General features: G+C 49.5%; 4 protein-coding genes across 4 annotated transcripts; 2 read left to right on the top strand and 2 right to left on the bottom strand.

Moving 5' to 3' along the window:
* Nucleotides 1-241: 241 nt before the first annotated feature.
* Aud_002728 (uncharacterized protein) lies at nucleotides 242-2669 on the top strand (the record flags this gene model as incomplete). Its single annotated transcript, XM_043287689.1, has 3 exons — nucleotides 242-820; nucleotides 931-2565; nucleotides 2622-2669. The coding sequence occupies 3 exons, from the start codon at nucleotides 242-244 to the stop codon at nucleotides 2667-2669; spliced, it is 2262 nt and encodes a 753-aa protein (XP_043143624.1).
* Nucleotides 2670-2781: 112 nt separating this feature from the next.
* Nucleotides 2782-4223, bottom strand: Aud_002727 (uncharacterized protein; the record flags this gene model as incomplete). Its single annotated transcript, XM_043287688.1, has 2 exons — nucleotides 2782-4039; nucleotides 4132-4223. The coding sequence occupies 2 exons, from the start codon at nucleotides 4221-4223 to the stop codon at nucleotides 2782-2784; spliced, it is 1350 nt and encodes a 449-aa protein (XP_043143623.1).
* An 844-nt stretch (nucleotides 4224-5067) lies between these two features.
* On the bottom strand, nucleotides 5068-6530 carry Aud_002726 (MCT family MFS transporter; the record flags this gene model as incomplete). Its single annotated transcript, XM_043287687.1, has 4 exons — nucleotides 5068-5600; nucleotides 5652-5946; nucleotides 6000-6205; nucleotides 6260-6530. 4 exons carry the CDS (start codon nucleotides 6528-6530, stop codon nucleotides 5068-5070), a joined length of 1305 nt encoding a protein of 434 aa, XP_043143622.1.
* Nucleotides 6531-10729: 4199 nt separating this feature from the next.
* Nucleotides 10730-12427, top strand: Aud_002725 (uncharacterized protein; the record flags this gene model as incomplete). Its single annotated transcript, XM_043287686.1, has 1 exon — nucleotides 10730-12427. One exon carries the CDS (start codon nucleotides 10730-10732, stop codon nucleotides 12425-12427), a length of 1698 nt encoding a protein of 565 aa, XP_043143621.1.
* Nucleotides 12428-13216: the final 789 nt, after the last annotated feature.

The raw sequence follows: 13216 nt of genomic DNA, 5'->3' as shown, positions 1-13216 counted from the left end.
TTAAGGGCTGTATGAAAATACCTGTATTGAGGAGGTTGAACTGGTCGGTGGGTGGCGAACGTTTAGAGTGGGCTTTATGTCCGAGCCCCGAGTCCGGACCCGGGCCCGAGTCCGAGAGCAAGATGGAACAGCACCTCACTTCAGCACGCTTGCCGACCCCGCGCTTTCCCTCCGACCTTTCCAACATCATTGATGTCCGTTGACCGCGCATTCAATACCTGCAATTTGGACTGTCGTCAAGATGGCTGAGGACCAGAGCTTTGGCAGTACCCGGTCAGCATCTTCACCCGCTCGTCGGAGCCGCCGACCTGCGCAATCCTGCGACCCGTGCCGCCGCCGAAAAGTACGTTGCGATCTCAAATCGCCATGTTCAGCCTGTCAAGTCTCCAGAAACTCGGTGACGTGCATATATCAAGGAGGTCAGCAGCAACCTAGTCTCGCCCTGGAAGGCCGTGGAAGCGAGGGCAATACTGTCCAACAACAAGTTCCTCGCTCGCTCAGCATTGCCCCAAACAACAACATCGATCACCCTGCAAAAAGGCAACGAACAACAAATGAATCGGAGCGAATTCGGAGCGTAGAGCGACGTGTACAGCAGCTTGAGCACTCGGTTGTACCAGAAGTCGATCCCCCGCAGCACAGCCTCAGCAGCAGCAGCAACAATCATCTCACGCTGCTGGCATTGTCTGATCGCCTCCAACACGTCGAGCAGCGGCTTGCTGAGCTCTCCCAAGCTCGTCCTGCGCCTTCAGCTGTCACGGGCGATAAGTCTCTAACAATTTCATCTGTCATCCCTCGACTTCGTCACAACCAGAAGAAGGTAAAATTGTTTCCTTCAAGCCACTGGCTGCACACTGCTGAGAAGGTATCGTTGAAGCTCCTTTCTAATGAACACCTTGACTGATTGAACATTGGCTGACGTGTCAATAGTTCAGAGTCAGCCATTTTGGAGACAGGGACGTTGAATTGTCCTTCGTGGATACTAAGGCCGAGCTGGCCGATTCGGTGAATGAGATACGCAACTTGCGACTCACGATGAAAAATGAGCAGGCACCGCAGATGGATGACCCCGTTCCTCAACTTCTGAGTACAATGCCGGCTCGTTCCATCTGTGACCGACTAGTGAATCACTACATGCGGACTTTCGAGTTGATCTATCGTTGTTTTCACATTCCCACATTCTGGGCAGAATACGAGCAATACTTCAGCCAGCCGCAGCCTGTAGTTACAAACTTTGCAATCAAGTTGGGTTTGGTGTTGGCCATTGGAAGCGTCTTCAGCAATGACGACGACAAAGTTCTACAGCGCGCGCGGCGTACTTGGATACAAGCTGCTCAATACTGGATGGTTGGACCGTCAGAGAAAAGTACCAACAATCTTGATGGAATTCAAATTTTCTGTCTTCTTTTGGTTTCGCGGCAGATAACATTAGTCGGCGGTTCACCGTGGCTGTCGGAAAGTGGTCTACTTCGGGTGGCTATGGCTATGGGCCTGCACCGAGATCCACAACTGTTTTCTCTGTCTCCTTTTCAAGCCGAGATACGAAGGAGGCTTTGGACAACAGTCCTAGAGCTCGTAATCCATGGTTCCATGGACTGTTCCATCCCTTTGCTTCTTTCTTCAAACGACTTTGACGATCATATGCCTCTTAATGTCAGCGATGCTGATTTAGATTCAGCCAGCAAACAGTCTCCATCTCCACAACCGTTGACAAGCTATACGGAATCGTCGATACAAATTCTCATGCGTCAGTCCCTGCCGTTACGACTTGAAGTTGTCAGGGCGGTCCAAAACGAGCGATTAGAGCACTCATACGAAATGGCCATTGAGCTAGCTACGAAACTTCAGACAGTTTGCCGTACTCTTGCAAGCTATTGTCGGTCGCATTGGTCGCAATTCCTAGGCATGCATCACGCTTTCCTTGATATGCAGATTCGTCGGTATATTCTGGTTCTGCATCGGCCTTTCATGCTACAAGCGCAAAAGGATCCCCGCTTCTATTTTTCCCGGAGGGTTTGTCAGGAGTCTGCAATGATTATCGCCACTTATGCCGAGCGACTTCGGCTACCTGCAGACTCTCTTGACGATCTGTCCAAGTTGATGGTGATGAGCACAGGGTCATTTCGCGGACCTTTGAGCCTGGACGTAATTTCAGTCTTGGGCTTGGAGGTTGTGTCTCAGCTGGAGGAAACGGGTTCCGGTCCGTCATCTGCTTCGATTGGTCTCAACCACACATTGGTCCTTGATCCTCTCGCTGAACTGGCGCGCGGCCAGCGAGCGCCCATCATTCGACTTTTGGAACACATCAACGAACAACTACTGCAGATCGTAAAGTTGGGCCATCCTACGTTGAAACGCTACATCTTTCTTGCTGGCATTCTTTCCCAGATATACGCCATGGAACGCGGCCAACCCATTTTGTCTGCTGTGCTGAACACTGCAAAAGACAGCCTGAAGGAGTGTTACGATATACTACAGTCCTACAGGGCCGCCAACACTCCCCGAGAAGTGTCGCAAGACGTGATCGATAATGGACTTCTTGACGGCCTGGATTTTGGCGCAATGGTGAGTACAAATTACGAAATATGCGCCTCTTACATAGCACTACTGACTGAAGTCAGGACTGCAACTACCTGGACTTTTCGGCCTTTTTGGTTCCAACTATTTGATAGAGCAAGTTCACAGGACGATTTACGTTGCGAAATGAAGATCGTGATTAATTGAGGTTAATTCTTTCCATTCTGTTCTATGTTCGATCGTCTCTGTCTCGAAAGGGTTTGCTTACAAAGGCGAGGTATGACCTGTTGCTTGAAGCAACACTTGTGATGCATTGTGCACCTTGTCCAGACTATCTGAGCGCCACGCTGAAAATCCATCAGGCCGCACCAGGACAAGACAAGCATCCCAAATTCGGAACGCATGAGTCTCATTCATCAAACAAAGGCTCTTTAAAGGAATACTGTGCTGGCGTGCTGCTTCTTCAAAACTGGCCAGTGCGATGGGCACCTGAAATTGGTCTCCGGCTGCTACTGCTTCTTTCTGCAGAAACGCGACCATGGTGAAGCCTTTCCCGAATCCATCGGAAATGGCGCTGCCGTCCGACAAAGCCACGTGCGGTACCCGCGAACCAGGAGAGGTAGTTGGGATGTAGTTGCGTGAGTCAAACTGTGGTGCTGCCTTTTCAACATCCACCTGCTCGTTCAGTACTGCCAGACTCGAGTCGTTACAGCTGTCTCTCAGCTTCGGCGAGAATAACGCCCCAATCGATATCACTAGGAGTAATTGAAGCTGGAAGTCCTCCGAGGAGGCCAGTGGTCTCTCCCAGAAACCTTGGCAATCGTGAAGAAACAATGGAACGTGTAACACGCGTAACACTGACTCGAACGTCCGCAAATATGCTTCAATAAGTTGATCGGTGATGGCTTGAGGAGGAATCAGATCTTTCAGGTTGGTGACCAGCAGTTGCGGGATCGAATTTTGTGATCGTCTTGTTTCCGCCAGTTCCCTGCATTGCCTGTACAGATTTCCTCCGGGCTCTTTCTCGACAGCACGTTGTAATGTATGAACTTTACGAAACTGTTCCACACCATGGGTCAGTAATGTGTGCGTTGACTCTTGGGCACGGCTTTCGCTTACGTGAACAGCGCTGTTTATCCAGTGGCTTGGTCCAAAGAAGCGAGAATCCAAAAATATGCCGCGGATCGGAAGAACTCCTGAGCCGTCCTCACTTGATGAGCTGCCATTTGAGCAAATACCCTTATGCGTGATCTCGGTAGGTGTTGATACTACTGAGTCGGGTCTTGGGGGTTCAAAGCCGGTTCGAAAGACTGGGCTCACGCCTTCGGATGACGGCACATCTTCACAGTAGGTATGCGAGTCCTCCTTCTCTCGCCTTGAGAATTGGTGGACATGTTCAGAATTGGTCCGTTTGCGCTTCAAATGACGTTGCACAGAGCATTCGTCGTCGTCGATCTGTATGTAGACGCAGTACTCGGACTTGGAGCGGACGCATTGGTTGCAGGGGACTTCGCGGTTGCACCTATCTTTTAGTCAGCATTGACACTTCGATCGCCTGGTATGCTTGGAAACCTGGGATGAGCAACCTAATCTTTTTTCGTCGACAAGGCTCACACGCCAAGGTTGGTCGTCGGCGACGGCTGGACGTGGCTGAGGTTTCGTTTGCAATAGCCATCACTGAGGCGAAATTGTCGTGATGTGGACATTGTGCCTCACGGCTTGTGCAACAGCCAAGAGATATATGTTTCATAACGCATCCTTCGACATCGTTACACCAAGGCCTTTAGCCTCACAGCGGGGAACCATCAGCAGCTCACGAAATACAACATGGTTTTGGTAATGGGACCATGCATGTGCTTCCTCATTGCAACGAATAGCGTATGGAAACGCAGAATGGATCCGCGACGCGAGCTATTGTCAGCAAAAGCGGGATCCAACGGCGCCCGTTCTAGCGGCAGTAAGCTAATCCCCTAGGTTGATTGGTCACCATAATAATAGTGGTTTATTTTAAGGTCTAAGTGATATCACTGATACTGCTGAGTTTTCCAGGAAACTACGTATAAATACATAATTCGCAGCCGAATATAGCAACCGCTACCCTTGTGGACCCATGCAGCAAAGCAAGCATGTCGAGACGACTAGTCCTACCGCTAGAAACAAGGATACAGATAAGTGCCTATAATTCTATGGAAGCGTTGTCAGCAGCTAACGTAATGTAATTCCAAAGCGAGCGGGACACCCGGTCGGCCGAGTCGGTAGAAAATGTCGACAGACAAAGGAGGTTTTCAACTCCCAGAGTTTCTCATTCCACTCCCCTCGGTGCGGAATATGATTATATAATTTCGACCCCTTTAACTAACTAACTAGTTAATCATAGTTAGGTAACTATTCACTATCTTATTCTTATTGATAACTTGAGAGAATCCGCAAGATCGTGTTCATGTCACACGTGTGCCGATGTATGTTTCTCCGCCTCCACGCCAGTCTCCTCTTCTTCACCAGACGTTGTAATTGCAGCAGGCTGCTGCGCTCAGTGCCCTTGCCTAGGCATCAAGCTTTTGTGAGGGGATTCCAACCAGAAACTCTACCCCTCAGCCACACCAAAAAGATTGTCGCGACCATGAAGTTCACGCCACTGAACAAGGCCGCAAAGAGGAAAGAGCCTCCATCTGTCTCTGCAATTGCACCAGCAATCGGAGGGCTCGTAAGGGTACCAATGCCTGCGATAGCAAGAGCCAACCCGATTCGAAACCCGATCTCCTGAGGTGGGTAGAGAGTCATCACAAGGGGCGGTGTCAAGCCAATGGTGGTGCCAGATCCAATACCAAACAAAGCAGCGAAGACAATGTTAGCCGCATTACTACGACCAGGCAACCACAAGGCCAGAGTGATGACACCAGTGAAAAGGAGCATGATGATAAGCACATTGAAACGGCCGTACTTGTCGGCAAGGCCATTGGGAATCGTACGTCCAAAAAAGCTCGCTCCGTTCATGATGGGAATCAGATTGTAGGCCATAGTCATTGACATTCCGTTATGCATAGCAGACAGGACAAGGTAGTCGAAAGGGACAAACAATCCCCCTAAACCCTGGTTAGCTGTGTTGCGATGAAACATAATGATAGGCGGCTCACAGTAAAGGAAAAAGCAGAACGTCAACAAGATCAAGAGGTTGAATTCCGTGAAAGGCCGAAGGTAGTTCGCAAGGTTGAACTCCTTGCGAGTGTGAGGCAAGTTGGAGGAGATGGTGAGCATGGCAATAGCCCAGAGCCCAAGGATCAAGAAAGCGCAGATTCGCATCGTCCATGCAAAGCCGACCTCTGAAAGGAGGCTGTTGACCATGAGGGGAAAGATTACACCACCCAGACTCGAGCCTGCAACGGTCAATCCTCCTGCCAAAGCGCGGCGCCTTCTGAAGTAAGTCATAGGCTGTGAAGCTTCTCAGAAAATGCGCGATAAGTTCCAAGAGTGATCACACAAACCGAAGTCATTGCCGGAGTGAAAATGAGCGATGTGCCGATTCCTGAGCAAACCGACTGTGCCAAGTAGAATTGGTAGTATTTGCTTGACACGCTGGTCATCATGAGGCCAAACACATGCATCAATCCACCGATACAGATCGGCAATCGTGGTCCATAGTTGTCAAATAGATATCCAGACAACGGTGACATGAACAGCATGAAGAAAACTAGATTGAAATGAGCTTGTTATTTCACGGCCGGTTGTGGAAGAAGGCTCTCACATTCGGACGAATTGATCCAGGACACCTCCGAGCTGCTATAGGTCTTCAACTGGTTGGTCTGATATTCAGCTTGGAACAGAGCAATGCAATTGACCCATCCAAATGAGATGAAAAGACCCAAGGAGCCTCCGAGTAGCGATAGGTAGGCTTTTGTGCCTCCTTCGGGTGCTGCTGGTGGGCCAGATGCTTGAGGCTTGGGCTCCGCTGGACTCGATGGACTTGAAGAGGTTGGACTGCCTTTCTCGAGCTCAGCGGTGCGGTCGTCGTGCATAGTTGCTGTGGGGTGCTTGATAGGGCGCGCAAAAGATAGTTGTGCTTGTGACGTCGATTGGAATAACGAGTCCGATTCTAAAGAATATGGCCAGTGCTATATACCTCTGGGACGAGGCCAAGTTCTGCGTATGAAAGGAGGTCGGACATACATGCTGTCGCTAGCAATGCCCGAGGTCGAGTAAAAGATCGGACGTCCGATGCTGTTCGTTGGTGATGTACGCGAAGGCGCTGCTGCACACCCGAGGCCGAGTCCGCGGCCGAGCTATTCAAAAGGAAAGCCGACCCCGATCGGCCTCGGAGTTACGGACTCGGCTTGGATGTTTTTACCTATAAACATTCGTCGTCCACCTGCGAGGCTTTAAGGTATCATTCAACAACAAATCATGGACTATCCTACTCGCCGATTCAGTCGATTTCATGCTAGACAAGTCTTTGCTCGAGCCAACTTTCCGTTGCGAGCATACGGACCCAGAAGAGGGATGGCGCTTCTCAAGATCGGTCTGTTCGGCACTGTTGGCTACTTCGTAGCGAAAAAGCTTCTTCAGTAAGTCGGTACTCCCAAGACACTATGGTCAAGTCGAGAATTATCCACTGACGTCTATCAGAAACTCGAATGAGCCACGTCAAAATCCTCAACAATGTGCATCGTGCGGACATGAGCGGCAGCAAGAATCCAGGCAGCAACCGACGAACGTTCCACGGACGCCATACCATTAGCATTTTGCAGTCATCAGCCATGATGCCAGTCAGCCTCGACAATCAGCTCTTTCCTAGGTTCAGTAGTCAACAGGCATACTTCGACGGCTCGGGCGGTGGTGACGGAAGCAATGGATACAAGACGTTGGGGTGGGCTTCGACTTACCCAAGATTCTATAAGGCAAATTGGGACTGTTAGGTATCGTTCAAAACCTATTATTCTAGCCCTTTCTTTTCATAGAAGATAGAGGAAGAGAGAGAGTACTCTAATGGCTATTTTTATCTTACCTCCTGACGAAGATATTCAACTTTGAAGATTGTCGTCCTTATAGTCCGAAATAGCGTATATCTATATGGTCGAAAACTCCCAGACAGGTTAGTGTTGTAGTCGAAAATTCTTAGACTCTATATAGGGAATACAGGGTAAATAGTGATTTCCATTTCTCTGGATTCTTTGGCCTATTCTGAGTATAATGGTACTCTCTACTCTTTTGTGTCAGTATGAGGAATTGATGTACTGGCTAGTACTGAAGATGTCCAATAGATTCTGGTGGCTGATTGATTATTGATGGGAGTGGTTGAACACCCCCGAGGGTTCGTCTTGGTGTTACTCCCGAGTCTAACCCGAATACCACACTCGTACCGGGGAATTGGCCAAAAATGGTCATAGAATGTGAATAGAATCACTTAGCTTACCTTCACTCACCCACACTCACCCTATGGTTTAGCGCCTCTCACCCATAAAGCAGCAGGCCTTCAAGGGCGCATATAACTTCCGACCATGTTGGTAATACTGGCTTAAGTACGGCTGAGCGGACGGGAAGCCCTGTTTTCCACACCCTATGGTCGTATGTACTGGAAATAGGTAGTCTAAGTAATATGTAGTCATTTGAGATTTTCTTATACTGTGAGGTTGGTCCTGGTGTCTGATATGCAGTTGATGTTCGTGCTCACCCAATGACACCCATGCCAGCGTCTGTCTCTGCTGCTTTGCCGCCCACGTTCCAGCGCCTTCAGGTGAATATTCAGGTACCTGAATATTGTACAATTAACTACTAAGAAGGCACATTTTGACAAAGGCGCATAATGGCACCAATGAACAGAACTTGGACAGATATCTCAGGCTATATATATATATGTCGGCTGTTTGTCCCCTTAATTTCTATATACCCGGAGAACTTGCCAACTCGGTAAGTAGAATGCTGAGGAGTAGGGATCATATAACCACCCGTAGAAGCACTACTGCAATAGAAGAATCCTAGAAAGCCTGACGCATCTCTTATAGTCCATACTAGCTGAGCGCTTGAAACAACAGTATGTCTTCTAGCACCACTCCTTTACACTCAATCTGAACCACATCTTTGCCTGGACATCAAATATCCTGCCTCCTCCGGTGTCATTGACCATCGTAAATCAACTACCTATTAGTTAGTGAATTCGTATTATATAATCTTAGTGCATAAGGATTTGTCCTGCCTTACGCTGATGTCTATGCATCCACAGTCACATAGCAGACATCATGACCTTTTCGCGCATGGTCCAAGTTCTCCACTCCCTGATCTCTTCTTCTTCCTTACCTGCAGTGGATTGTTATTGTTGTCAATCGCTTTTGCTTCGCCCAATGCGCCTGAGGTTAGCCATTGTTTCATCGTCTTTCCCGTGGATCTCGCGACAGTGCCCTACCATCTCTTCTTTGGACAGAATGGGATATCCTGGAGTGCTCAATGGACCACAGTCTTCAAATATGCATCTAATAGCCGCGCGTCATTGAACACTCACAGCCGAAAGGTCTGGGGTGTAGGCTTTGCGGAAGTGGAACCAAACTCTTTCCAGTAATTTGCCACGAATTTCCTCCGAGAGATGGTTGGCCCAGTCTGGAAGTTGTAGGCAAGCCGCGGTAATGCAAAAATACTTCTTTCCCATCTCGCGTGACTCCGTCCGCTTTGAGCTTTGAGGACTAAAAATCAACATCATTGGCATAACATCTCCTGCCAAATCCATGCCGTTGTTTCAGACATTGAATAGTGAAATTTCGGAAATCGGTTGCTCCCCAGAGGCGTATCTGATCAACAAGCGAAAGGAGTTCCCAGGCTTTCCGTACAGTCACAACACGACCGCTCCAGATTTTCTGGAAAATCTATGATTCCAAGGTCAGGCAGACTCGCCACTGAAGCTAATCCTTGGCCAGACTTAAACGGATTCACTGAATCCTTCATATCCGGCATACTCCCTTTCATGCCGCGGTCGTTTGTAGCCAACCAGGATATGCCAGTGGGCTCCAAATGAGGTAAAGACGAAGACTTGGTTGTTGCTGCTTTGTGGAGTTAGCGTCGCAATAATCCCAAGGTTTGACTGCAGGATAGCAACTTGGATAGGTAGGGGCTACGTACTACTGAGCACCAATATAGTATTTTTCTACTGCCGACTCAATCTCATCGTCTGTCCAGCCGTCCGTCCGCATCAAATCAACTGATCGCCACATCGTAACGAGAAATTGGAGTTCCATCTCGCCAAGCCTCTTCTCTGCTTTGAGTTCCCTAAGGTGTCTAAGTGTCTGTTCTCGTTCCACTTTGAAGGAAGCTCAGAATTCGTCCATGGTGACTCCCACTACAGGCCTTTTGTCGGGTGACTTGACCCTTAGTTCATTTTTCAGGCGGCGTGGGCTTGACATCCACGGCCCGTCCCTCGGATGGTCCAAGAGCCTGGGTGTGTTCCGCTCGTTTGGAGCCTTGTCTCTTAGACGAAAGAGAGGTGTGGTCTGTTCTCCGGCGTTCTCCGGCGTTCTCTGTGTTTGATATGATCAATAAATAGAAAAAGTGCGGATGGTACGACAGATAAGAGTGGTGGTTTTTGCGCTGTTTAGCAATTGGTGTTCTGAGGAAGGAATACTGCCCGAAAGGCAAAGAAGTCTCGAGGAGAACTGCTGAATTAATTATGTGAAGATCGTATGCTACCTATACGGTAGTGAGCAGCTACGTAATAGTCTTGGAGCCTAGCAATTTTCCTCTCTCGCCCCCGGCGTCGGTGTATGACCGGCGGAATCAGCCTTGTGAAGTTGACTGACTAGTACTGCGCCGGGGGTTAGGTTTGTCTCTTCTAGTTTGGCTTGAAGTTAAATAAGGGGCTAAATGTCGTGAGACTCTTTTGCTTGCCTAACATCCTCATCCTCGCCGCATTCTTACAGCTAAATGCAGCAGACGGGTTTTTTTCGTATCTTGTCTTGCATGTTCACTGGTTTATGCCGTTTTGCGTCGCGAGGGGACCGTACCCAGATTGGCCCCCAAATCTCGGTTATGGATCGGGGCGCAAGGTGGGGATGTCGGGGACATGCATCTGCAAGTGCGGCACAATGTGGCTGGACATCGAGGTAGTGTGCACTGCCCCTGACGCTAATGTGCAGGGGCTCACCACCCCTCCAAGCTTATTAATAGGGCCGTTTCCTCGGGACGAGTTGTCCAGCCGAACTCACGAACCTATTAGTCGATCCATTCCACGTCCGACATGGACCGACCGAAACCATGTTCCAGACTCAGGGAAGAGGAATTATCGGAGGAGCAAAAGCAGCCATTCGTTGAGCAATCACTACACCAGGATGAGGAAGATGGGCGGGATTTTGACACAGCGAGCGCTACAAGATCTGGATGCATTGCCGCCGTATCAACAGGCGTGATTCTCTCCCTTCTTTGCTTGATATCCGGTGTTTACCTCCTCAGAACCAACCAGGCAACACTCGGCGCTTCGGCCTCTATCTCTACTTCTGGAAGAGAAGCCATGGGCCTAGCGATCAACATCATACTAGCACTCTGCACTGATGGTATGATGTTCGTGCATTCCGTCTCGTTACGTTGGGCATTGTATCGCGAGGAACGTCTGGAGTTCAACACCAATATCCGTCTCTTCACCAGCTCCAAACGATTCGGCCCGAACAAATGGTACATCAACCTAGTGGCCCTAACTTGCCTGGTGCTATCATACGCCTCTTCATCAGTTCTGCTGCTGTCTGTTGTGCGATCTGAGAATGAAGACCAATCTCCATTATTGATCAACGCCACAGCTCTAGTAGCCTTGGGTCTAGGTCTCGCCGGTCAGGCCGTCATCGCCGTATGGTGCCTAGTGTCCAGCTACAAGTTGATACCGACCTGGAGCTCCAACCCGCTCAACACCGCGTCGGCCGTGATGCAGAATGGTGACCTCGCTCACCATCCCGGGAGGTGTATGCTATCAGTTCACCAGAGACTAATGCCAAGCCAAGAAACATATCCTATGGATCGACAAGGAAATATATTCCAATTACAGGGCATGGTGCGATATATTCTCGCTTTACTGTGGTCACTCGCTCTTCTGGCCATCGCGTGGCCTATCGCCATCGCCACTGTCTCCAAGTCCATCGGCAACGCCAGTGCTGCTGGCCAGGGCTTTGAACCTTTATGCTGGAGAGTTGAATTTAAATGGAATAAAATAAATTGGGCGTGCTCTCGAAACTATGTGACGCTGTCTTTGTCCCCATATGCGAATGACCACAATCCTAATTCCGCAACGTTCTCGTACGGTGCCGAGGCTGTACTTTGCGTTCTCTTTGTCTGTCTTATTCAAGCTAGTCAGACCGTTGCATTGCACTGTTTGGAGCTGCTCGTCAACTTGTCCAGAGATGAAGGCATTTGGCGACAGGCTTACAGTGAAACAAGAGAGGCCCCAGGGGCACAGTTGGCCACGAACCCAATCCGTGCAGCTGTATCGAGTTGGGAGAACGCCGTTCTATTCATAGCCAAAGCGGTGCTGCATTGGATAATTGGTCAGAGCCTGATCCCTTCCGTTACCATGGAGCCCTCCAAAGACATCGAATCATTCTCCTCCACTCCTGTCGAAGACCTCTCCACTCATGTTGAAGACCTGTTCAAACACGGATTCCAGTTTGATATGGTATACTCGCGGTTGATTGTATACGCCATACTAGCCGTCTTCGTGGCCACTTTCGCGTCATACCTGGCTCTCAGGCGACCGAGAGGCTGTCAGCCTGCCGCGCTGGGGCATCTGCAGACTCTTGTAGATCTTATCGATGATTGGAAGACGGACCTGGGTGGCCGGATGTGGTGGGGCGATAAGACTCAACTAGAGGCCGGTCCGGTGCGGCACGCCGGAACATGCTGGGATAAGGCGGTGCTTGGCCCGATATGCAAAGCTACATATGCCGGTGGTTAACCTGAAGCGGTCATTTTCGGCGTCGATTTAACAGGTCCTCGCATTCTCTACAAAACGTTACCGAGCTGTAGGCCGTAGTTCGCTATACCGTAACATTGCTTGCTAAGTCTCACAACAGACTAGGGTCGCAGCAGCGATAGAGGCGATTTTGTCCGAACAATCGCAAGCTCCTGCGGATATTTTGATCGTCTGTTTGCTGCATTCTGCTGCCTTAGCCATTTGAGAACGAGTTAGTGACTCGCTTGGTATCATATCGCTAATGAGGTGTAGCTTTGGCGGGGTAGTCTCGGTTCCATATTGCCCAGAGACTCTCACAATTCTCAGATAGTGGTGTTGAGAAAGGATAGAGGTCAGGGTATGGACTGTCTCGTGCAGATATTAAATAATGTTCGGGAACAATACCGGATTGCTAATCGTGCATGGAATCTACAGCATCCAGATCAGGCATTTGACATCCACCCAACTTAGGGTCCATGGGTCCGGCATCATTTCTCGGAGATGGTGACCTACAACGCGGACACGTACTATTCACTGGCTGGATTGACTTGACAGGGGTTGGATTGGAATTTTGAATATCACGGCCACTCGCGCTCTGCAAGACATTCAGCGGATGCGAAGTAGCCTGGACACCATAGTTCGCCTCAGCACCGATGGTTTAGCTTCAGATACTGGTGATGATAGTGCGAACGATCCGCCTGCCCAAACAGACAAATAGAATCTACAGATAGAGAAGAATGATACGGAGTACATAGGGTAGTTGCTTAGAGGGGCGAGCGATATTCGCTGAAT

The sequence above is a fragment of the Aspergillus udagawae genome, assembly GCF_001078395.1.
Source record: "Aspergillus udagawae IFM 46973 DNA, scaffold_2, whole genome shotgun sequence".
Lineage (NCBI taxonomy): Eukaryota > Fungi > Ascomycota > Eurotiomycetes > Eurotiales > Aspergillaceae > Aspergillus > Aspergillus udagawae.
This window is presented reverse-complemented; position numbering and strand designations above follow the sequence as displayed.